This window comes from Ruditapes philippinarum, unplaced genomic scaffold (genome assembly GCF_026571515.1).
Source record: "Ruditapes philippinarum isolate M1 unplaced genomic scaffold, ASM2657151v2 ctg354_1_1_1_1, whole genome shotgun sequence".
Classification (NCBI taxonomy): Eukaryota; Metazoa; Mollusca; class Bivalvia; order Venerida; family Veneridae; genus Ruditapes; species Ruditapes philippinarum.
Window position 1 is genome coordinate 129,902 of NW_026856866.1, and position 26,525 is coordinate 156,426.

Sequence of the window (26,525 nt, forward strand, 5' to 3'; positions counted from 1 at the left end):
TTTAGCTAATTAAAGATTGCACGATACTGCTTACTAGCGGACTTCTCCCTGCCGTTATTAGTAAGGGATCAAAAAAATAATTCCTAATAATATTTCAAAAAGATTCAACGATTTTGCAGATTGGAATTTTATAGATAAGTATCAGACATTCCCTTATACAAATGTTCAAAGAGAATTAATAATTCAACTTTAATGGGGACAAATTCTCGAGTTCTATATATTAATGCAAGGATAGTTTCAAGTTTAAAATACAAAAGTATGCATAATCTCCTTTAATATAAATTTTCATTAATCGTCATTTGCGAAACAAAAATGCATTACAGCATATGTTTTAATGATAATGTTTATGAACAAAATCTTTCCACGTGAACAAAAAATAGAATAAATGAAAAAAGAGCGGTATATATCATACTTTGTAACCAGCAGACGAAAACATTTTCACTTATAGAAACGCTCACATGTTTCGTTGTTTATAAACAATGAGTAATAAAGACTACATTTGAACGGTCGGTATGTTGGAAAATAGCACGAATTCTGAGAAACTTAACAGCTCGTTGAAATACAAGAGTTCGTTTATTATACCGCCGAAACCCTGTTTGCACACTGTTGACGCATATTTGTAGTGAAAATAAACATTCATATGGGAATGTATATATAGTTCGCAAACCCATCACGTTTCTCCCACTGACTGTAGCACAGTCAAAAGCCTGCAAAATTATTTTAGAACTGTAAAAAAAATGACGACCCATGGATATTACATCAACATTTTGAGCGGAGTGAAAGCTAACTGTCGGATTCTTGATATAGCTTTATCTGGCACGATTAAACTTTAACGAGAAAGACATTTCAAGATCTCCGTGAAATTTAGCATAATTCTGTAAATTGGTTGAAATAAATTTATATCTTGACGGCAATGCATGGTCGCACTAGAACGCCAATGACACGTCTGTCGAAATCCAGATGGTTTTGCATGCTTTGCAAACTAGCAAAGGTGCCGTATAAATGAAGTGGCACCGCACAATAAACATAAAAATGGTGAATAAGTAGAAATTTGATACCAAACCCCGCGAATTGTTGGCAGTGAAAACTTATTGCTTTACCGATGTTTTTGACAGTTCGGCCACCTTTAACGGTGATTATTACCAATTAGAAAATGTGACAGTGCCCCAGTCACGGCATTATAAAATTAAATGTGTAACTAGTTTTATTATATATTTTTCATGTGGCTGATTCTAAAACGCTAATGTCAAATTTTTCATATTTCTGCAATACATTTACTATCAAGGCCTTAGCAATTTAACCTCTATGTATGTTACAAAAATTCGTGTGAATTTGAAACCTGAATATTAATGGACTTTTTTTGCATCAATTTATCTTTCAAGAGCGCTCTACACCCTCTATTCATTTTTTGTCAGAATTTGTAAACTTACGGCGATTTGAAAGTCTCCGAAAATATTTTAAGGTCATTAATATTAAAACGATTCATTTGTATTCCACATCTGTGTATCATATTCATATAAGATAAAGTTTCATCTTCATTGCAGACTAACTCCTATATTATACAAACCATGCTTTAAGCTTCATCTAACTATTATTCAAAAAGTATTAAAATAATTATGAAAACGAGCAAATTTTATTTCTCAACATCATTATTCATGACGTCGAACAGACAGGCCTTTTACAAGTGTTTAAATCAAAAACCCTAAAAAAGTGACAGCCGCTTTATAGTTTATGCGCATGCACTTAGGCAAGTGTTGAGAAACAAATTATGACTGAAGCGTTTTCATAAAACAAGTGAATCTTTATTCCATAAACTGTTTTCGTGATCTACTACATAACGGCGCATTTGTACGAGAAGAATTCAGAAGCTTTCATATCTTGTAGAACAAAAACAGAGGCCGCCACTTTAGGCGACGTAGAAATTGCTTATAACTAGGTTCTAAAAACCAACCGCTCCCTCGGGGGCCGGCGTTTCATCAACGTCCTTTTATACGTTTAAGTTTGCTCTTTAAACGGTGAGAGAGTTTCTATCGTTTTATGTGTACATGATCTGCTTTGCTTTTCTATTTATTGATATTTTATTACACGCATTGTTTTTAAATGCGCAGTGCATATTAGACGGTCACTAATGGACCGTAGTGATTAAAACATGCTCAATCTCTTTCCACGTATCGTAATATCTTTTCACTTAGATATGAACAATAGAAATTGAAACTAACAGTCTCTGCTCTGTGACTATAATTATGCTGTAGAAAACTATGTTATTTCCATGGGAAATAAGATCTCTATCATAAACTGGTGGTTTTAGGATTTAAATGTGAATTCAATGTCTGCGTTCCCATATACAGACAAAGCAGTTAAAATAAGTCTGCGAAAATTACATTAAAAGGAACTTACCAAGCGTCGTTTTGGCTTGATGAGGGGTCTGTTTTGTCCATTCATTTTATGATAAAGACCGCATGCGTTACACAAGTAGTGTCCTGTACCATCCCTTCTCCACAATGGGGTCGATGTGGCCCCACAATTAACGCACTCACGGCCCTCTGGAAAAATAGGCAGATACTTTAATTATTAAAAACACAGAGAGCTTTTTTATGAATCAAAATGTTATATAGATGTGAAAACTCGACTGTCTTGATAATTGGAAAAATTTGCAAAGTATTTTCCTTTTTTCCTTTTGTTTATTAAAATCAAAAATGAATTACATTATCCGTTCACGCTATGACAATTTATGAAAAAGATATGGTAAGTCGATTGTAAAATTTGACTGGAATACAATAGATCTATAAATCATTTGTTCATTGTTAAGTTAATTATTTTCTTTTTTTTTATTTAGTAAAAACTCTCCCAAAAACCACCAACAATATTGACCTTTCCACAAGAAAATCCCTTTTTGAGATGTCACACATAATGAAAATTAAAGGATCACGTGATTTAATTATTTGAATACCAAAATATAAAAACCTCAAGAACGTGCAGTGCTTTAATTTAAAGTATATAATTGTTTCCTTCAGTTGAGGACCCTAAAATGACTTGCTACACAATGTCTTTTTTCCAGAGTTTTATTTTATTTTTGTTGTTGTTGTATGTGTTGTTTTTGTGTAGGGGATGTGTATTTTAATTAAATTATTCATTTTATTTATTGTATACAGAATAACTGCATTTTATTTACAACTGGCTACGTTGGGAGGGTTGAAAGCAATGCACACCTGTGCAGAAATGCAGAAAATATATCTTTAAAAATGATTAAAGAAGACCGAAAAGTCTGGAAAGAACGGAACTATTAATTAGAAAAATTCGAACATTAAATGTCTTTTTTTTACGTGTAAAACAGTTCTAAACGAAGATGAGGTTCTGTAAAGATCTATATCAATGTGTGAGTTTTTTTTCCAGGAGCTGTTTAATTATGTTGTCTTAAATATAAGTGCCCCGTATGTAAACATAGATAATATAGTAAACATAATGTAGACTTCGGGTAATGCATAAGTAAAGGGCTTAATTGAGTTTTCAGATAACGTTACTATTACGTTTACCGATCTATCTTTCATATCGCATTTCTTTTAATGCTTTGTGTGTTATAATATGATAAAAATAAAGATGGGAAAAAATACAAACATAAAACGTTTGAGAAATGGAGTCTGCACGTTGTCACAATGTGCAATTCTTACAACCCCGTAAAAAAATGGAGAGAAAAAAAATCTGAAAGTCTGAAAATATCATAAGAATGGATCATTCTCTTTTATCAAATCTCTAATTTATTTGCTTAATATTTTCATCACGCATGCTTTTTTTGTAGACATTATTTTAATGCAAGAATAAGGAGTGTATTGCATATGATGTTTTGCAAGAAATAAACGTTCAATTAAAGATGTTTCTGTGTTTTTCTTATTTTGATGAATATAATATTTACAGTGATTTGTTATGAAGACGATGATTAAATGAGGTGTAAGTCCGCCCAAAACCAAGTTTATTTTATATACTGAACACGTATTTTTATTCCATCACCGATATTGCATGAAAACACTTAGAAAAAATCCCGAATGCCAAAAATAAGTTCCCTGCTTCTACTAATTGTGCAAAATCACTACAAAAATATCAACACGTAAAATATGACTGTGAGAATTGAAAAAATGTAATATTTAAAAGCACAAGATGAACGAAAAACAAAACAGTAGTGCTACGGGGGTTACATAATTCGGTCAAGGGAGTGCTGACCTGCAGATTGGTTCCCTACTTGTTCCCCCTCATAGCGTTGGAACATCACATCTGTAAAAGTTCGGGTCGAGAACCCTACAATAACAAATTTGGAATCTAAGCAAAAGGCCGTTATGGAACTCAAAGAATAAAAGCTAGGAAAAAGAAAGGGCAGTATTACCCTTAAACAAAATGAGAATATTCTCTTCTCATCTGATTAATCAAACTCTGTTTAGAGTTAAGAGAAATATTCAACAAATATAACTATCAAATAAACAATTATGTGTCAAAACTACTCTTTTATTATTTATTAAAATATGGAAATCAATTTGTGTAACGGTTTTAACCCGACATTTATACAATTTCGATCATGACAATTTTATCTTACTTTTTTATTATTCGAGATTTTAGATTATCTTTCTTGATAAAATTCCGATAACATTTTCATTCAGAAAATCGAATTTGTTATTGACACCTTGAAGTTATGTATGACATCAGCCCCATTCTTTAGCCTTTTTGGATTTGTATGTGTACTTTTTAATATGCATTATAAATGCTTTAAGAATGTATGCACAGATTAAAATTTTCCTAAGATCAATGAATTAGTGTTGTAATAAATATCTTCAACAAAACAAAAATCGTGCAAGTAAACGAGATTCTTTTAGAAAGGAGAGCTTTAATCAGTAAAATGGCTTGACACGATTGATAAAAAAATAGATTGTCTTAGGGCAGCAACAGTTGTAATAAAGAGTGATAGATCTGACATTTTTAATTTCTTTAAAAAGCTAAACATGACTGATGTAACGTTATTGATATTGCATCTACTATCTAATCTAGCTAAAATCACTTAAATTAACAATATATTTTGCTTTTTAAACGCCATACTCTCCACATAATACTTTCATTCGATCTTTCAACCGACTTTTATCAAAAACCTTTTGATATGATCAAATGATAAGGGATTGTAGCATATCTTTTAAATTGGTCATATATTTCTAAAATTCGAAACAAATACAGAAAAAAACACAGCATTGTCGTTTTATTTAATATAAAGTTGTGTAGGCATTTCTAATTTTTCAAGAAATTTTGAAATTATTCCTTGCATGTTCCGTCGAACATGTCTATTCTGTGTAACGCATGAAAAGCCCTCTAATACAAGAAGAAAGTGAGGAATTGCCACTTACTCCCAATTTACTGCATTTCGCCTAATTAGAAACAGACAAAATGTCAAAATTTAATTGGTTTTGGAGTATATACAAAGTGGATATAACGATGAAATGGTGCAAATTCTCCGCTTTTCTCTTAATTCTGAAATAGATTTATTTACACCGTCTACAGGTATTGACAACTGTTAGAGTGAGAGTATTTAAGTAGGCTGAGTAGACTATTAATAAAACAAGGATAATAATTTACGGATTTCCCCCGGATTGAAAATTTGGAGTGTCAACTCTTAGAAAAATGGTTTTTATTTTCGCCCGAATTAAGTAAATTATTTAACTCGATCTAAGAAAGTAACAGAAGTTCTACAGACAGAGTGTCCGGAGACGGGTCCCCGGGTGTCCATATCTTAAAACGTGTTGTTTACAATAGGGGATTATCCGAGTTAAAACCCTTGGCGCGGGGAAATCGACACCCTGTGGTGTAAACATGTGGTCCGCCCAGTCCTCTTATAGATAATTGTAACTAATTGGGTATTAGCATCTTAACTTCGTGTCAGCAGTATCTTGTAAATATGAAACACAAGTATGATGAGTGTGACACTTGTTTCAATTATGATAAATCATAAATATGAATGAAAGATTTTGATTGGCTTACTATTAGTGCAATATAACATATATTGCATCTTTACGAAGCATTTTTGGCCCTTTATAATCATCATTATTATCAAGATCATATCATCATCATCATCAACAACATCATATCATAATCAATATAATCATGATCATAAAGCATCTTCATCACCGTATCATCATCATCAACATCATCATTATCATCATTATCATTTAGCAGGTACACAAAAACATGTGTTTCATTTAATGAGAGGAATTGCGAGCCCACACAAATTAAATATCTTATTGGCGAAATCAAATGAAAATAGTATTCATTATTTATTTCTGCGTATCTAACATAGCATAATTAACAATTTACTATTAATTATATATTTACATCACCGGGAGACAGTTTGTGCGGAAAAAAAAACTAAGCAGGGAATATTTCACAATTTCTTCATATACTAATGTATTATTGACATATTGAACACTTTGCCGTCCCTTCTCTATACAACAACAATGTTAAACACAGGACAGGTTTCGTTTCAAATAAAGTGTACGCTGCGTTCATTAAAGGTCCGACCATTAACTTGCCTTCTTTTCATGGTATGAATGAAGACTCTGGGCATCTGTCGCTTCATTTTGAATGGATGAAAAACGAGCATTTATGAAATAAGATGCAAAAGTTTAACGATCATTTATTGAGGACTGAAACTGAATAAATCTAATGAAAATGGCGTTCAATTAACGTATTCTAATTAGACAACCGAATGTTTTTATCTTGTTTTTATCATGGTCCATCTGTGACAATAACTTAATTATAGCACAATTTGAAGTGCTATATTGCAATAATATATCTACAAAGCATATGATTAATAACCTCTATAAAGGGTTAAGTAAAACAAAGATGTAATAACAATATTGAAAACATTTTTTGAAACCTCGAGAGTAAAGATTAAATAAACGCTTGGAAATAATTTTAGCTATATCATAAAACGCTTTTATAAAACATTCCGTTTCTTTAATTGATTCGGTTAAAGAAGACATTTTCTTTCGTGCATTTCCTGATTCTGAAAGAGTGAAAAGAATGTTTCGAGCCAAGCAGTCGGTGTTATTTAGTCAAATATCCGGGATAATTCCTTATGAAAATATTATTTAGCATTTAATACAATAATTACATAGGGTCGACGATATGTCTCTACACACAGAGCTTCCATTGACTTCTACCAGTAATCCGCTAATTTCTTATTAAACTCGCCATAGTGGCCTTGTAGAACTTTTTTTTCTATACAAAGATTCCCGTTTTACAAAAATGTTTAATCTGTACAGAATTTGCTGCTTAAGACGTTTTATGTATCATTTCATGAGAATGAAAAGTTTTTATAGCATAGCAAAATAAAGATCTAGGTTGTTTATGCAAATAAACCACATTTAAGGTCTATCCGGACACTCGGTCCGTCCGGATACTGGCTCAATTAGACACACATGTATAAATGGATGTTTGACTTGAAAGATTTGGCATTGACACTACAAGGACCTTATATTTTTATTGTAAAGATGTCCCGGAAAACAGCCGGTACTTGGCCACTCAACATACGGAAAAGATTTTAAGTGTATTTTAAGTTATACATGTTGAAGGGTCCTTATTCTAAAGAGTCTTGGTAAATAATAAACCCGGACTACAGCTCATAAATACGTCTATCTGACAACTGAATTAGAATATAAGTAGTTTTCTTATCTGTTTGCTTAAAACTATGAATTATGCCTGGAACCTTTCAAAATTGGACAAGAAAATGTCTAATTCTTGTACAGACGCGCCATTTTGATTATTTTACGTCACTGACCCCCTTATCTTGTTACAAGCACGTTGATTGGTCATAATTGGATTGTCAGAAATGAAATCTTGACGTGTTAATTAAAAAGTGTTGAAATGAAAATGAGAAAAGTTAATTACCTGCACTGGACCGGGATTTTTGTCTTGGTCTTGATGAAAGTGTGGGTGACGTTTTGAACATGCCCGGATGGTGAAATCCTAGCCCGCCTCCGTATTCCGCTCCTACGTATGACGGATACGTTGGCACGGGATGAGCTGTGTGGCCAGTGCTTGGTGGCATGAAAGGTGAGAGACCCGCAGCCTCTGGGTCTTCTTGTTTTGAAACAGATTTTTCTGAACTATAGTCTGAATTTGCGGCAGAATTAGACGTAGTGTTGTTATTATTATTGTTATTATTTACATTGTCCGGTGTACCGTCCTTGGGCGGTGTTGGCGGGAAATTAAATGAGCTTGATGTAGCTATGCTGGTGGCAGGGTGCACTGACAGGGGTGTTGTACCACTGTGACTGAGAGATTTGTTGTTGTATAGGCCCCATCCGGCGTGTGCTGGCATTTTACTGTCAATGGCTGCCCAGGGATTGAGTGGGTGAGGGAAATTAGGCCTATATATGTTGCTGCTACCTAAAACAAAAAATAAAATATATCTGTAAGTTATCAATCAATATATTTCATGTTGTAAATGATAAATATAAAAAAACACATTATTCAGGTTTTGACATAGAAATGAATTAATAAAAGTGCTAATTAGCTATTCAAATCCTAATAGTTATCTCGTGATGGTAGCCATGAAATATGCAAATATTTGTTATATTTTTCTCTAAACATAAAATATTGATAACATAAAACACGAAAGAATGTCTGATATTGGCAGTTATTTTAATTTTACTTTTGTCTAATGTAATTGTTTTGCATTTACATTCTACACATCAACTGTGAACGCTTAACAAATGTAATTGTATTTATTTATTTATTTGTCTTTAGGGTGTAATTTGTATTTGCACTTTTCAATTCGGAAAATTTTATTTTACGAATTTTCCCTTAGGTATTTTCGGTTAAATTGTGTTATTTATTTTCTAGTGTTTATAAAACCGACTCTCAATTTTGTGTTAGATGTGTGCAACAATTCAGTCATATTAATCATATGTATTTGCACTAAGAAACACGGTGTGAAAAACTTTTTGTGCTGTTATTTTTTGGTTTGTGTACTAGACATAAGAAAAAGAAATTTAATACACCGTTTCGTGTTACTGCAATTTTTCGTTAATATCTATCGGCGTTGGCGTACAATGACGTTTCTCTGGGGGTCTAAATAAAAATAGACTAGATAATATTTTAGTTAGAATGATACTTATTTAGCCATTTAGATATATATTAATATGGTAGGACTGGTCATTCATTTGTATTTGATAAATGTTTTCTTTAAAAACCACTTTTATTTTGTCATTCTGGTTATTGTTAATTTTAAAAAGGTAGCAACAAGATTGGTGTAAATGTGTTTTTATATATGTACTTCACTATAATAATGCTTTTATCTAAAAATACAGAAATTTTTCACTTGCAGGAACTTTAAACTGTTAAAATGTTAAAATTTTATTATTACAACTACAAGGTTTTATAACACGCAATAAAATTACATTACCCCTATGCATAAATAGAAATCTTCATATCTGTGTTTCAAATTTATTTTATCATGTTTAAAATTTGTGAACCTTTTCCTACACACAATATAACATTTTCACAAAATATATACGGGGTCTATCAAGTGAGTCTGTAAGGTTCTGTTAAGCTTAATATAACACATCCAGATAAATGTTCCAGAAAATTATTTCAAATTACCCGTGCAGTGTACTTTGCTCCAAATTGAGGCAAATTGCGGTTCTATTGGATTAATTGGGGTCTAATTGGAACCAGGGGGTTTAGTATGTATCTGTTTTAAAAAGGCGGTATGTTTAGGAATAGAAAATTGTTGGAAAAGTTTCACTTTCTGTGTAAAAGACTAGAGAAAAAAATGTGTTTTAAGTGTATAATAGACATAAGAGCGCCTGTATACATAACTTTTAACTTCATAGTGCCTTCAAAATTCTCATGCGAATGTTAAACGGTCCAAGGTGCGGAAGATTGGTAATTTACACGGCGTGAAACCGTTGAGAAAAACCACTTGCTCATATGAATGTAAATATTTTCAAACATGAGATGTTTCTGCGCAATGATTTTAAATAAATAAAGTAAAATAGTTGTTCCTAAATAACCACCACAGTAAAACTGCTGTGACGTTTTCTAAACATTTTCATTTATTTAGAAATCATATAAACTGTGCAATTATTGAAAAGAAAGTAATTTTAAAATCGTAATTTACAAATTAATGTTTTCACGGTGACACCGTACGGGAAAAAAAGAGAGGAAGAAAAAATAGGAATATTTATTCAAATAATAGGCGAGCTGTGCCGACCAATTTCTGCATTAAATCATGCGTAACGACAGAAAAATAATTTACAACGTTCTGACAGTGAGTGTAATTTTCTACGGCATGTGTTGTAAAAAAGAAGACATTACTTTAACAACTCTTCAGAAATAGAGAGAGTTTTACTGCATGGAAACAATGCAGATCCGTAGCTAATTCAACTGTAAAGTCATACAATAAGCACAACTGTGGTTTTCTTCAATTCGAAACACATTTCAGGCTAGTTTATTTAGAACGTACTCTTACTTATATTAATTCTTTTGAAAGTATTTGCTTCAAATTACCAACCAAAAAAAATCTTACACAAAATGATTCATAACAATGGAAGTAAAAAAAATGACTAACAAATATAAATGAACCTCTGATTAAAGCTAAAAAAATATTGCTGACCTATATGGCAAAATTGTATAATAGCATAACTCTTATTTTCTTGCTCTTTAAGCCCTACTTTGTAACATTGTTCTCTATCGTTAGTTTAAACACACATATTATTTAAGATATTAAGTGGTTTCGAACAATTACGTGCTGCATTCAAGTCTAAATGAGCGACATGCAGGCTCCCTAAAACCACTTAGTGTTCATGAGCTCTAAATATTGTCATCGGTTTACATAAGTGGCAAACTAGAAAAAAAATGTCATAGTATAATAATGAAATTTAATAAGCCTATCGTTTAAGTGGGTTAAAGCAGTCAACAATCTTGCCGAGGCTTCCGTTTTTAACTTCAAATACTTCTGTATAGACAACAATGTCTTTGATTTAGATAAAGTGTATTGAGGTTTAAAAGAATCCCAAATTGAAGCTGTCATCATGAATTTAATATGATCAAGGCCGTAAAAAAATTGTACATTATTATTATTTAATGGTTAAACTAATTTTAGAGATTCATTTCATATCATACTGGTTGACATGTAAGAAGGATTTGTTCATCATTATTTTGTATTATTAGATTTATTATTATTATTGTTGTTAGCATTATCTTTATCATCGTCATCATTTTATTCATTATCATCATCAATCAAGGAATCATCGGCCTCATCAATGGATACAAGTTCATAAAATTTATACAAAATTTCAAATTATTTTTTCACTCTAAATGTATTAATAACGATACAATAACAATAAGGGAAAATAAAAAAACCAGTAACAGATTTCTAAATTAAGTTATTTTGAAAAATATTAGTTTTATGTGAACGTTAAAATCATCTTAGAATAAAACTGATATATAAAACTAAAATATAAAGTGAGCACGTGAAACTTACTGTGGGTGGCTCCGTAGCCTGCCATAGCTCGTGCAGAGTGTTGTGAGTAATAATTTGCGGCACGGTTCATGTGTGAGCTGTTACCATCAAAACCATGTTGTAATGAGAACATTTCACTAATGTCTTCTGAGGGAAAGCCGACTGGAGGCTCGTACCCGTTACTCATCCTGTTTGCCTCTGGTCTCAACCAGGCTGCGTGCTGTTGTTCTGCTGTTGCTATATCCATAGCGTTTATTTTTTTTTATTACACACTAAATCTCAAATAAATTATTTTTTGAGATATATAAGTAATATGTTTTAAATATTGATCGGCATGTATGTCAACATTGAAGATAAAACTAGTGTTTAATATAGATATATAAATATATTAACACCATTCGTTTTGCACAAATTATTTCTGTGTTTTGTAAAATCCAACAATTTTTTGTCCTTTTTGCGTTCAGTCTGTTTTGCTGTTTGTTTTGATAATCCAGGAGATTCGGGTATATTTCTGTAAAATAGAAAATTATAAAACATATTTAGAATAAATTATTGTATAATTATTATACAAATATTTAAATTGTTCAAAATCTGTGAATGAAATAACACTTAAGTAAAAATATCTATTTTAAAATCTAAAGTCTAAGTTGATACAAATTTACAACAACAAAGTAATATAAGATCTGATGCTAGATTTACATGCGATATGTATCAAATCTTTTTTCGAAATCGGCACGGTTAAATTTTTATCATCGCTGTCGCTTGCTCGTGATTAAACGGTGAAGATAAACCCTGTCCTGATCGGAACCTTAACTTACACCGTGGCTTATCAACTCCTTGCTATCAACATTTCGTCTGTCACGTGATACATATGTAGAGAAATACTGCGATGAATTTCACTGGATAATCGGAAATCAAGGCATCACATCAAAAAATGAAACAATTCACAGCGCACATGTGTAAAAAGTCCAAGTCCAAATTCGCAAACTTTATTCTTGTCCTTGAAGTAAGTAAACTTGTACAAATATATAAGAAATCCAAATCGCAAAATTAGTTTCAAATCTTGAAATTTACAAAAGAGCTTATTCAAGTGCAAGAGATATAGTATTTATGATGCTAAACACAAATGTATATTTGTTTCATTCGTGTATTTTGTAAACGCGATTTCTCTGGCGCCAGTTACAGAGCTAAACGACGCGACGTGAAAATTATGGACCAATCATTGACTGTAAAGCTTTTGTTGATTTTGACATTAGAAGAGATAAAGATCAAACACGCCCCTCATCGAAATACTATCCCTACTAGAATACAACATAACCGCCACTCATACAGAACATTTTAAAGAAAATATCATATACTGGCGATCTTATTGCTTCGCCATTGATCGCCATGATAAAAATATCTCGCACCTGATTGGTCGGGAGGCGTGGCCAATATCCCTCCGCTGTCGATTGTTTAGCGGGATGTACATTTATCACAGTCATTCATTTGAAAATCTAGCGACGACTTTACAATTCTTTTCTATACTGTATTTGCAAATGAAATGCTATTGGAAATGGAAGATCGACTTTTATGTCATTCAATTATTGTTAACAAAATCACTAGGGCTGCTCGCATACAGAAAATGACTGCGATTTACAAATTGTCAAAGGGTTTCCCGTCCCGTTTAACAATAGATTCACAATAGGTGCTCGTCTTAGTTAGCCATCTCCTGCGGAATTATTGCGAAAAGATTAAGGTGATATTAAGAGGGATAATGTCTAATCATTTCTATCATTATTTGGAGGTGAAATACTATTTTATATGATTTTCAATCTTGTATTTCTTCGACACACGCTCCTCTTTTCGTTGAGCCACTTCAACCAAGTTCTGATAGTGTATCTAAATTTTCAGATTTTATCATAATTCTAAATTTTAATATAAAATGCAGCAAGAAAGCGCACGTGTTAATTCCGCAGATAAGGGAAAGATTACTTGATTAGATCTCACAATCTACTTTATAGTGAAACTAAAATCAACTACTTATATCTAAGAGTGTTAAGATAATATCAAAATAAAATTTCTTTGAATTTCGTTGAGGAATTAATATTGAAGATAAGAAACTACATTAAACTAACTTTGGAAAGTTGTTTATATTAATTGAATTAGCTAAAAAATAAATTTCAGCATAAAAGCACCGCCATAATGGCTGAAAGCTAAATTCAATTTATATACTAAAACATTGCAAACTGATAAAGCATTAAGATAATAAATATATAAAAACAATGTTAAAAATAATAAAATAGTAATAGTTTGAAGAAAATGCGCATACTATGTAAGGCGTTTGCATGTTTTTTTGTGGCTTAACGTGTATTTCCTTTTGTTTTATATCAGACCCCTCTCCCCCCCTAACCCCGGCACACACATCGTTATAATATTACAAAAAGTAATAATACTAAATCAATAACAAAAGTAGCCATCATTGTGATGCTTAGTAACTCTTTTATTAAATGCTTTAATGCAATCGGGCGTTTGATATTTATATGTTTCATATAAAAGAAATAATACCAACTTTTTTTATTTGAAAGTATGACCATGTATAAATGTGCAGCATCATTTGTTTTCCATTACAATGAAATTGTTCCCCGTTGAGCTTGTTTCTTTTTGTTGCTATTTTGCTGATTTTTTTATGGTTCTGTTGTTGTTGTTTTTGTAGTTATTTTTGTTTTGTTGTTTTTTATTGTTTTTTTTTATTTTGTTGTTGTTGTTTTTTGTTGTTGTTTTTTTGTTTATGTTGTTTTTTGTCTGTTTTTTTTTTCTTCTTCGTTGTTGCCTTTTTAGATTTGCCAATGAAGTAGTCATAGAACTTATCTACTGAAACATGTCTGGTTTTAGGTTTCAGTTTCAATTGAAAACAGTTCTAATAAATTTTACAAATTATATATAATGTTCCATCTAACGGTGTTTGAGACAGTGTAAGGTAGGAACATAGTAAGTAGCCAGTTTTGTTTTCACTTTATTCATAACTAAGAAATAGATCAAAGTATATTTATCAGAAAAGGGTCTTTTTTCATCCCTACACAACGAATTATTAATAAAGCCCGTTCAAAAGGCGAGTTAGTTTAAATCCACTTAACCTATTGGTGCCACGGTGAGATAATTGGTGGCAAATAATTTTTCTCATGAAGTCAGGGTAAACGTCGTAAATCATCACTTTTTTCATAACACTTTCTTGTTAAAGATGCTAGGTTGCGCTAATCATCTAAATTAATAATTTTATGGGAAAGTTTTACAATTTGGCGTTTTTAATGGCGGTCTGGAGAAAGGACCAATGTACTATAGCTGAGATGTGGGAAAAAATCTTACTTATTCTGTATAATTCCTCTACGAGAAGAAAGCTTCTCTAGCGAAACTACGCTACGGGGCCTATCAGCGAATACTTGTATGAATTATGACTTGTTATTAAAGCATTGGTGACATTTTTGTTAAATAGCAGACAATCGTTAAATTTATGCGGTGCTGTTGAAATTTGCCAAGTAAAGAAAAGGCGGGAATTTTATCAGAAGTCGCACAGGAAAACTATACAATATGCTAAATTGTAGAAATAGAGTAATTGCTGGATTATTCGGTGATACATCACATATCAATAAATATGGATGCGCTACAAATTCTGGTGTTCATGTTCTTAAATTTATGTCAATAATCGATAATAGTTTTCGGGTTATTCTTACAAAATAAAACAATGAAAATAAAAAAAATAAATATTGCTGATTGCAGATTGCTGTTTTACATCATTCGAGCTATGCATGATAAAATAAAACCCGGATCTTGATGAATATATCCCGGTATGCCCTGAGTCCTAATATATATGAGTAGATATTCAAGCGTGAAACGGGCATTAGTAAAAAACATCTATAAAAAGTAATTACAGACGGTAACAAATACTAGAGATATCATACAAATATTTTTGTTGTTGCTGCTGTTGTTTTTGCTGTTATTGAATTACTATTATTATAATTATAATTATATATCATTATTATTATTATTATGATTATTATTATTATTATTATTATGATTATTATTATTATTATTATTATTATTATTATTATTATTATTATTATTATTATTATTATTATTATTATTATAAAAATGTAGGAAATACACCATATCAAAAATTAATCTGATAAATGGTTATTTTACTTTCTTCTCTTCGCTCATTCTAGAAAAAGATACAACAAATTTGATTATAAGCTGTTGTTAAAGTGCTAGGATAATGTGTTTGTTTATTTACTAATTTTAGAGTTTATGCCACGCCCATTATCTAATATGACGGTGTTAACCATTATCATATTTTCACAGTAGGGAGAGACTTTCACCAGGGTTTAGCCACTCGCACTCCAACCAGCACCTCCTTGGTTTATCTGTCAAAATTTCACGATTTTTCACTCCTTGTTTAACTACTTATTGTCATAGCTCGGTGTGTTCCGTAATAAAGATCATTCATGAGATTCACACTTACGGTGTTTCGATGTCGCGTGCCATCAAAATTATATCAAAGATTGCATGGAAACCACTCAGATCACTGTAAAGATGTGGAGGGGTATATCGCATTTGACTATATCTGATTTTAACAAATCTGATGAAATGTTAATGATACCTCTCTATAGAGTTTCATAAAATCACCAAGATAATGTCGGAATAGGACGCTGTTATCACCGTACCTGCGTATAAAAATTCAAATGTTTCGGGACCATGAAATACGTGATTGTCTGCGATTACGTATACTTATACGTTATAATTATTTATTTCCCCCATATATTTTTACTGATAAGAGCCTATACACTAAAAATAACGGGAGAAAAAATGAGAAAAGTATAGAAATCAACTGTTTTCACGCAATAAAGTACAATATTTAACCAAGCCTTTCGAATATTAGTACGAAAATTTTGTGGTTGATTCATTTGAAAATCTTCTTTTTTTTTAATTTACACAGGAAATAAATCATACTGCACTAACATTTTATACGATAAAAATAATATAGACTGTAAAGTAAGTCTCTTATAAGTTATATTTTCGTTTACAGATTTCACCCTCTTTACGATGTAGAATATTCCAGATCCGAATATTTTTTCATATATTTTTTCTTATTTTTTTTATTAATTTTTTTTTTATTTTTTTTTAAATATACATTTATATGTTATATTTCAATATAGATGATTTGGAAATAAGCACGCATGTTTAAAAGAAAAGCTTTAATCGCACGGGTTATTATGTCCCATCAGGGTAGGTCTACGGCCTGACTGCATATATAACATTTTACATGCTATTTCATTCACATATTATTTCTATCCTATTCTTAAAGTCCAATTTTCGAATGCCTCTACCAAAAGGTTTTTGTATAGGCAGTTGGTGCTTATCTTGCTTGATTTCCGGATACTGCTGAGCTCTAATTTACAGCAGGTTTCATGATATTGTTATTTATCTTGATAAAATACAAAATCGTGATCAAATCTACAACTATCAGTTTTATTCACCAACAACAAGGTTAAACTACCAAAAGCCGAATATGTGTATATTGTTAAATTACCACAATCATATGTACACGACAAGCGATACCATCAAATCAAGATTTTCTTTCTTATTTACATTTTGTGTAAGTAAACATTTATTTTATCTCCTTGATTCGAACCAGGATCTTTGTAATGCGGGGATAAAACAAAACATGACGTAAATCTTTGTTATAATAACGGTTTTCGCTGAACTCCAGAATGATTTTTAGAGTGCAGATGCAAATATATATTTGCACTTTAAAAAATCAACAGGACAATACTTCTAGATAAATGCGCGATTGGCATTATTAAATACTTTCTAGTAACTATAAGATTGTTTTGATATTTCAGATAACAACATTAACCTATTTCAAAGGTTGTTTTGCCTTATAAGAAAATGCACCCGTGAGGTTTGTGAACAATTTATTCAGTTTTTTTTTTCGCGCATCAAAAATAAGAGAGATATCAGATTATAAGATAGTCAAAGGAACCGCGAATAGTTTCCATCGATCTAGTCGTGTTAATGCCCAGATAAGGGCGCCCCATTTATGAATATTCATGAGCTAGACTAGAGATAAGGCCCGTCGTAAAAGCTTTTATATTTCTGTACTAGGAACTTTTCGCCGGAATCAATACTGTTTAGATGGACCTGTCACATTTAAACAAAACTGATACAGCAGCGTTTCGCAGCTTAATTGAAATTTACACCGGAAATAGATGTTATATTAAGATAAATGTTTCTAGAATTTGAAGACCGTCCCGTGTTTAGTTTGACTAAATATTTGTTCTAGTTATTTGATGTTTCTAAAGTAAAGTCATTACGACATTGTTTTATTTGTTACAGCAGCAGTACGGAAAACAATCGATACGAATTTAGTCATGAAAAACATGAACAAAATGTCTTATATTTTTTTGGTGAACGGTAAATCGATTGTAGCAAATTTTCCGGAGATTCTGTTTTATATCAATAGAATGAGAAAACTAAATTATGCAAATTTTCCTAAACTGTAATTATCCTTAAACGAAATATCATGCGATGATCGCCGGGTTTGATTTGACGAAGTCTGTCAAAATAATATCAAGTATTATTAATTACATTTCAATAACTCAATATTTTATATTTTAAAAAAGAATTAAAATCTAACAAATGCGGATATCAGATTGTATTTAATTATTATAAAGTTACTTTTTTCTGAAAGTTACAAGCGGCCGTACGTGTTTGGACGGACGCTTCATGAGAATAACTTTATCGTGACAACCGAACGACTGCATGGCTGGAAGCCATGTTGGACAGATGGATATGTCATCAACGCCGTGTTAAAACATAAACCAGATTGCAACTCATGTTTGACAGGTACATACTGTACGGTATAGCTATTTGACAGCCAGAAATCTTATCTTAAACCAAATGTGTTAATTTCGATTTATACGAAAAATGACAGAATGTCATTATATAATGGCTACCCCCTTTAATCAATTTGATTCCCTTAACTTTTCCACCAGAAACTGTCTCGTAAAAAACGGTGTATATTTTATTATGTAAATTCGTAATCCTGCGATTTCAATTAAATCCTGCACTGTGACACTGGCATTATATAAACAGATTCATATCAAAAAACTTGAAAACATATTAATGACTGTGTCCAGATATAGCGCTACTTTTTATTCGATTACGCATTCTTGTTCCTATTTTTTTCGTACACGAAAATCAAGTTGCCACCACGAGACGTAACAAAAATAGAACTTCGGTTCATTTACTCTGGCAAACGGAACTACATAGCTGAAATATTTAGAAAACATATTTCGAAGGGCAATAATTTAATTAAATACCAAAATAATTCCGAACATATGTCCGTCAATCAAACGGGTCTTGTAGTTGTCAACTTAAGATTTTTACGTGAAACGTTTTAATTGTGCATAGACGTGTCATTGTCACGTTGCAATTCTAACTTAAATATGTGCAGCAGTATAATCATATTTTGATCTCTGATGGAATCTTTGATAACAATGCTTTCCCCTTTTTTTAAATATAAATGTTTTCATGTAATAATGACGTCAGATTCGTCACTTGGGGCTATGACATAGTTTCTAAGAAAAATATTTACATAATTTATTCTAATTGCATTCTTTCCCGCCTTTATATTATTTTATGTACACGTTTATTTATTACCTATATCAACAAAGCGGGGGGGGGGTAATATGACATGTTGTTTAATGTTTTTTATTATTAAAAAGAATTAATGAAATTACATCTCGGTGGGACATTTATATAAATGTTGAAAAAAAATGTTAAATTCAGTAAACAAAATATAATCATTATTTTTTTCATTCATTTAATTAATAGCAACTTGAAATGGTTTATATGTAAACTCTTCCATTACAACAATTTCTTTTATGATTTTATGTTTACCGAAATTATTGAATAAGAAACTTTGATTTGATATTAAGTCCTATTTTTTGCAAATAAGAGAAAATAATAAAATTATATATTTGGTATTTTGTTAGCTAACAATGAATTTTTTCATCTGATTTTTACTGGACAGAAAATATATAAACACATATATCTATTTTTCTGTATCAAAGAAATGTTAGGACGACATTGTGTTTTATGTTTATGAAAGCTTAGTTTGAACAGTCATGGTAAATCGTTTCCGTTTTCAGAATATATTCTACAGACAGGTCGTTGTTCTTAAAAGGAATGCCTTCGTTTTCTTGTTCAATCTCGTGAGAAAATCCCTTTCCTTTCTTTATACTGAAATAAAATCTTTATCTTTGCAACTCATTAACAGTGTAATCATAGCTTGTATCTCTTACATTTCCATGTAAATGTTCAGTTTTACTCAATTTTCCATGTAGATCATACCGCATTACATTTTGCTGCTGTTCCGAGTCATTCAGAAGCTTTGCATTCGGTTTCAGTTCATTTGGTACCCCTCGGTGTCAGCCGTTACACCTGCTTTTAATGCAAGAAACAGAGTCACTGCGGCGCTTGACCAAGATGGCGTCAAGGAGTCAACTATTTATTTTCATGTGAATATTACTTAAAAATGTTTGTCAGAAAACCTGCTGTTGTCAATCAACGTCTGTGAATGTTCCGTTTATTTTCGTCACGTGCAAAAAGCATTGGGACGTATCATAACGGTATGTGTCTGTCGGTGGTGGTGGTTTTAACATGAGATTATGCATAACCGATTAACTGCATCAAATATTTGTTTAAGTTTTTTATGATTCTTGAAATAAGTATACATAAACGTTAATGAAACATCTTTCTGAAAACGATTTAGTTCAAATCATGTAGCTTTCAATTATTTCTTTTTTTACAAGAATTCTACATACGTGGTATTCAGACATTCCATTGAAAACAAATATAAAAAAAATAAGAAAAAAAGAAGAGAAATTACAAAATCCTTCATTCATATAATGGGCTATATACAAGTACCAAAGTTTTTACTTTTTTTACTTAGATAAAAATATTAACTAATGATAATAGATTAAGTGGGTTGTCACGTTGTTTGTTTGTTTTGATTGATTGATTTTTATTTACTTGTTTCCAGCATTAACAACCACCACCACCCATGTCACCTTCCATGTTTGCATCACAGACTACCCCCCCCCACACCCCCCAAAACGGGGAGTAAAAAATGTTCGAGAATTCATTTCGAGAAAATATCAAGAATAATGGATAACAGTTTGATGTATCAACATTTTCCTCTTGCAAAATAGGATTGCTCGTTATTCATCGTTTTATTGAGAAACGAAGGCCGTAACATATTTGCTTCAGTTTTGATGGATAGGCACAATTAACATTTATATTGATGGTTATCAACCCAGTCCACAATATTATTTCTTTAACTTCTCAAAATCATATCTCACTCGACCCCGCTCTGCTCTGTTTACAATATAATTTGAACAATTCAACAAAGCTACTGTATGTCTGATAAAGATCTAATATCATTTTCAAAAATGGGAAACTGTCCTGAAACTGTTTACTTTGAAGAGAAATTGAATATTTATTACTGGTTTCCTAGGTGGAGTAGTATTACGGGCGCAGTAATATTTACATAAATTAAACACGTATCACGTGATTTGATTAAAGAACCCGCCCCATTTTTATATTTCCAACAGTCGTTATTAAAGCGGTGTGAGGATGAAATTGATACCGGTCATTAGCACTCAGCTCCCATTATAAATTGCTATAAAATGTTATTAACATAATGGGTCCATATTTTTCGCGGCTCTTAATGATATAGTAACAGGGAGCCTGAAACCGCCCAGTGTTCTCGTGAGGACAGCACGCCGTAATTGTCACTCTTAATAACCCGTATGTCCGTCAGAATGCCAATAAAAAGAGACGCTTAAACACTGTTGCTTTTAGAATTGATGTGAAATTCAAATACTTTTAAAATCAGAAATAAAACTTTATGCTGTAAAAATGCTGAAGTGCAAACATTATATGAACTGTAATGCATATTGAACCATTGGAGTATTTTCATGAAAACAGACACCCTTTTGCATGTTTTGTTTACCCTATGTATTACGGTTGAAGTGACCTTCGACCAAATCCATTTAAACAAACAAACAAAAATCAAACAAACAACAACAAAAAACATTTCTATAGTTTAAACAATATGTTAATTTGGAGTATCCTTCAGGACCTCTATTGAGGTCCAAAAGCTTAAGAATATAAAATTTGAATTCGTGACAAAGATCATGTGGGAGACTTAATACGGGAAGAAATGCAAAAGAAAATAAAGAAATGTTCTATTACTCGGACTTAAAACTCGTTTTTTGTGCGATTCTTAGCACAATTTGAGCAAAAAGCATTGAAATGATCTATATTTTTGGGGATTTCACATTTTAAATAACTGAGTGAGCGAATAGAAGATAATGTCAAAAACATATTTCCAGTCCCGTTAATTAAAAAAAAAGTGAATGGAGTTCTTCTTATGTAGAGAAGCTGTTCCACTGACCTTTGTCTACTGGTTACTAATCTCATTTATAATTTTCATTAATGTAAGTACCCGTATATAAAGACAAAGAGTTTTGCTGGTTAATACCAAAATCATGGTCAAATTCATCGAAAACCTTTTCCTTGTTAGCACCATCAAATATCGCAGGCACCAAGAACGTGTTCATGTACACTGCTTTCGTTAATTTACACTGCTTTTGGTTGTGTAACGAGGTAATATATAAGAATGTATTATCGACCTAGTCTAGCAGACGACAAATATAGCTTAGTAACATGTCTGCAAATTTGATTTGCGACTGTTCATCAAAGAATTAATCAAATCAGCCTATTCTCTTGTCTGGGATTACAGTCAACATTCGAGGAACTATTTTCAGAGAGTGTAGACACAATCTAAACCTTAGGTTATAAAACTATAGATTATAGACCAGTCACAAAACTGCGGCATTTGATTCACTGATTGATTGATTGATTGATAGATTTAGAATTGACCACTGGCTTTGTACAATATGGAAACTGGTACCGTATCTTTATTTCATAACCATAAAATAATTTAATGGATCTTTGAATGCCTTTGTTTATTTCTTCAAAGCAAATAGCTTACTATTACATGTATATAAAATTGTTGATTGCAAATTTAAAAAAAAACAATCGCATTTTTCTATCTTTCAACCTTGTTTTTGTGTTTGTTTACCCTCGCCACCGGAAAGAGACCATATGGGCGAGCAAAAACCTTGTTAGACTGTGAATGTAATTTTAAACTCATCTACGAACGTTTTAAATTTTCATGTTTAAAGATCCTGTAACACAATTTTTCTATGGTTTCAAATCATAATTTATATGATGCTCAAATTGAGATTTATCAATATTGTAGGTTTCAAAAAGCATTATTTATAAAGATATTACCGAATCATGTAAATAAAGGGAGGTAATAAAAAATCAATTTTTACAATAAGAAATGAATGCATATATTTCAAAATATGCACAAATATTTGCAGTACATATTTTACATATTCTTTGATGATTGAAAATTGTTTTATTTGCATAATTATGTACATATATATAATTTCACTTAGTGTGGTTTACCACTTTGATCACAACATACAGGATCTCTTTAAATGTTTGATATTTCTAAAGCCGGTGTATGGGGAAACACTTACGATTAACGTCAATAATTTGCCTCACCCAAACCGGTATTGCCGCGTTCGACGGACTTTAAGGTTTCTATTTTAATTGTAAACTAATGCAAATACGTTTAGTCTACAACATTATATTCTTAAACCTGTATTTGGAAAATTTCTTTTTTCAAGACATGTTCTTCATATTATCTTAGATATAAAATTAATATTAGAACTATTTAATCTGCTTGTTATTGAAAGAATTATATTCCATTACATGTTGGTATTTTGTGAAATGATTACACTGCATTACGTACACTTATTTTTTGCATGGTGCGCATGCGCGATTTAAATGTTTGTTTAACTAGCCACCTGTACTCTCCAGGAGAAATTTTATTCACATGTACCAATGTGAAAAAAAAGCTATAAAAAGAGAATGTAACAAAATAAATTTTGATGCAGGAGGGTCAGGTGGTAGAAGAATGCGGACTAGAATGCACATTAGTGACGTCACGTGAGCTGTGAATTTTGATAACAGAACATTTTATCTCGTTTTTTGGCCTTAATGTGTCATTTTTCGAATTCTAGTGGCTGTTCTAAAACCGGAAATACAACAACGTTTATGGGAAGGCTTCCATGAGCTAGTAAAGATCCTATATAAAATTTCCGCCGCTTTTTTCTTAGAAGTAAACTGCTTTTGTGAATATTTTGAAATATAAATATGTTTAATAAAATTAAAACAATACAAGTGAGACTAACACATGTGAAAGATACAGCGAAGTCATTGAATTTTTTTTTCAAAATGTATTGATACATAATGCCAATTACCAACAACTAATTTCGTCTCAATGTATTCATTAATAAATCAAAGCACAGCCCAATGTTACAAAGCTTTTATACAACAGCTGATACAAAATATTACAAATAAAGCAAAAAGACGAATAAACTTTAAGCAAATTTAGCTCATTCAAAAAATAATCATTGTAGTTTATTATATATAACAACATATGTTATCCAGCTAGCTTTTTTTATCTTGTTAGTTTTTTTTAAATAAATACGGCTTATTTGCCGTACAGATGCAATATCTTTTACTTCTTTTTCTCAGTTGGCATATTGGTTGGTAAAGTGAATAAGTTTATTGTATGGAAGAGAAAGTGCTTCTTTGTTTACATTTTACACCTTTAGGACACATTACTGCACATTCAGCACTACTTTCCTCAGTTGTCAAATATCTAACATGCTCTAAATCCATCATTAAAACATTATTAAGCACATGTTTGACATTTTTAAAGAATTAAGAATAATATGGATTTCGGATTCATAATGTGCCTTTAATAAGAAACATTGGTAGATATACTGAGGTGCACGTTAGTGCCTAAAATACACGATCTTCCTCCATCAGTAATAATATTATGACTAGTACAGTGTTGTTACGACACATAAAACCCAATAAAAATGCATGTATGTGATAATTTTAAACAGTCCAGTCATTGTGAATTTTAAACATAATTATTGTGTCCATATAAACATAGTACAGTCTAACTTGCCCATGCGACCACGTCTTTTAAGCGATTTTTGTCTTATACGACCACTTTAAATCCCCCCGATCATTTTCTCTCTATATCTTTAATGTATTAAGCGACTTTAGCTCAACGAGACCAGCATGTATGTTTTATTGTGTTCTCTATAAACATTAAGGGGACTTATAAGCTACCATTATTATATTTTATACCCATTGTAATATCAAATTTCTACCATCTCAAAGAAGTTTAATTATTGAAATATTCAGTAAAAACAAAAACCAGGATAAAATTGGGACTCAGATTTTTTATGACGTCAGTCTTTTTCGAGCGCGAAAGGAGGCTTTGCAATGTTTCTACCAATCAAAAGTTAAGGATATTCGGATTAAATGATATACGAATACTCACACTTGCTACGCCCTTATTACACTCAATACATTAAATAAATCAACGTTTCCATCTTTCAATCTGGACAATATCATTTATTTTAGGAGGAAAATAAATATTGACTGTATAGCAAACAGTGCAGTCCATGATAAGACAGGACATATGTGCCAGCTGATCTTGGTCTGCTTTGGTTGCATGGGTAGAAACCGTTGTCGCTAGCAGACTTAAGGTTACGTAAGATAAAACAAACGATAACATTCTTTTAGTGAATTTTCTATGACATTAAACCTCGGAAACGTATTTCCAGAGTGATATACAATATAATCATTTAAAGTACCTATGAGATAAATTAATTGAAATATCTGATTGGTAGTTTTGACCTCAAATTTGAGGGACTTATAGCGTCACGGATACACGTTGTCACAATTGTTTACAGAAGATTTATGTTTAAGTTATGAAAATAGTCAGAACGATTTGAATGACGTCAATACTTCAAGTTAACCTTAAGTTTAAACCTAAAGATATCTTTAAAAAGACAAAGCCTTGTTTGCACAATATGAATCACTTTCACGAGTTTGCCTCTTTTTCCTTTGACCGAAACAATGCTTTTAATGCATGATTTGAAACTCAAATACAATGTATGTGTAAACTAAATACAACCAATTTTTCTTATAAAAGTAAAAGGAATGTAGCACAAAGTTAATTCCAGTATTCTTTAAAAAATGTACACAAGACGTGTCCGAGACCATCCACATTTTCCTTTTTTATGTCCAAGAGCAACAAGTCATGTCATAGCCGAAACAAAACTATAGATAGGACGAAACTAGGGTATGTAAGCTTAGAAAACTTTGATTTAAAAATAACTGGCAATATAGTATATAACAGCGTGTAGTTTATGTAAGCTATGTATAATTTAAAACATGGTTTTCAATTTCTATTACATTAACTATGTTACATGTATATGATGACTACTAGTATATTCTAAAAACATTCTTATCAACATATGCACTGCTTAATAAGGCATTTTAATGTAATAATTATTTCGGCATCAAAACATTCTATGTTTGTGGCATGAAGTAAACAAAACTATACTAAGTTTTTCTGTGCAAAAATTAATAAAAAATTTTTTTGAAAAAATCATATGAAATAATGTCACAACAATAGATACCATAACATTTAGGCAATAACTAATATAAACCAAGAGCAAGACTTCAAGAATAGCTTTGTAATAGAAAGAGCATCGAAACACGAGGCTATCTGATTTGTACGAGGGGGCGTAGCCCCCGAGTATAAATTAGATTGCCGAGTGTTTTGATGTTCTTTCTCTTTTGTATCATAGTCAAACATAAAAACACGTTCCCTGATACCAAAATATGAAACCCCACAAAAAAGTAACCAATGACCGAGCATGTTTCCATCGCGTATCCTTTCTCTGTCGTAATAATATGTAAACCCCGGACAAAATGAACCAATCAATGGGCATGATCTGGAGTGCGGGTAACTGATACC

At 31.5% G+C, this 26,525-nt stretch overlaps 1 protein-coding gene across 5 annotated transcripts in view; it reads right to left on the reverse strand.

The window, feature by feature from the left end:
- LOC132747958 (transcription factor GATA-3-like) overlaps positions 1-26,525 on the reverse strand; it is a 60,968-nt gene that overhangs the window by 20,445 nt on the left and 13,998 nt on the right. For 2 of the 5 annotated variants that reach the window (XM_060737492.1, XM_060737493.1), the window contains 4 exons: positions 11,519-12,008; positions 7,918-8,418; positions 4,216-4,290; positions 2,398-2,543 (listed from right to left, as the gene is read on the reverse strand). In XM_060737492.1, coding sequence (XP_060593475.1) covers positions 2,398-2,543; positions 4,216-4,290; positions 7,918-8,418; positions 11,519-11,744 — 948 coding nt within the window. In that variant the 5' untranslated portion in view covers positions 11,745-12,008. Of the gene's footprint in view, positions 1-2,397; positions 2,544-4,215; positions 4,291-7,917; positions 8,419-11,518; positions 12,009-12,196; positions 12,724-26,525 lie in introns of those variants that run through there. The other 3 variants (XM_060737489.1, XM_060737490.1, XM_060737494.1) reach the window with 3 other exon arrangements.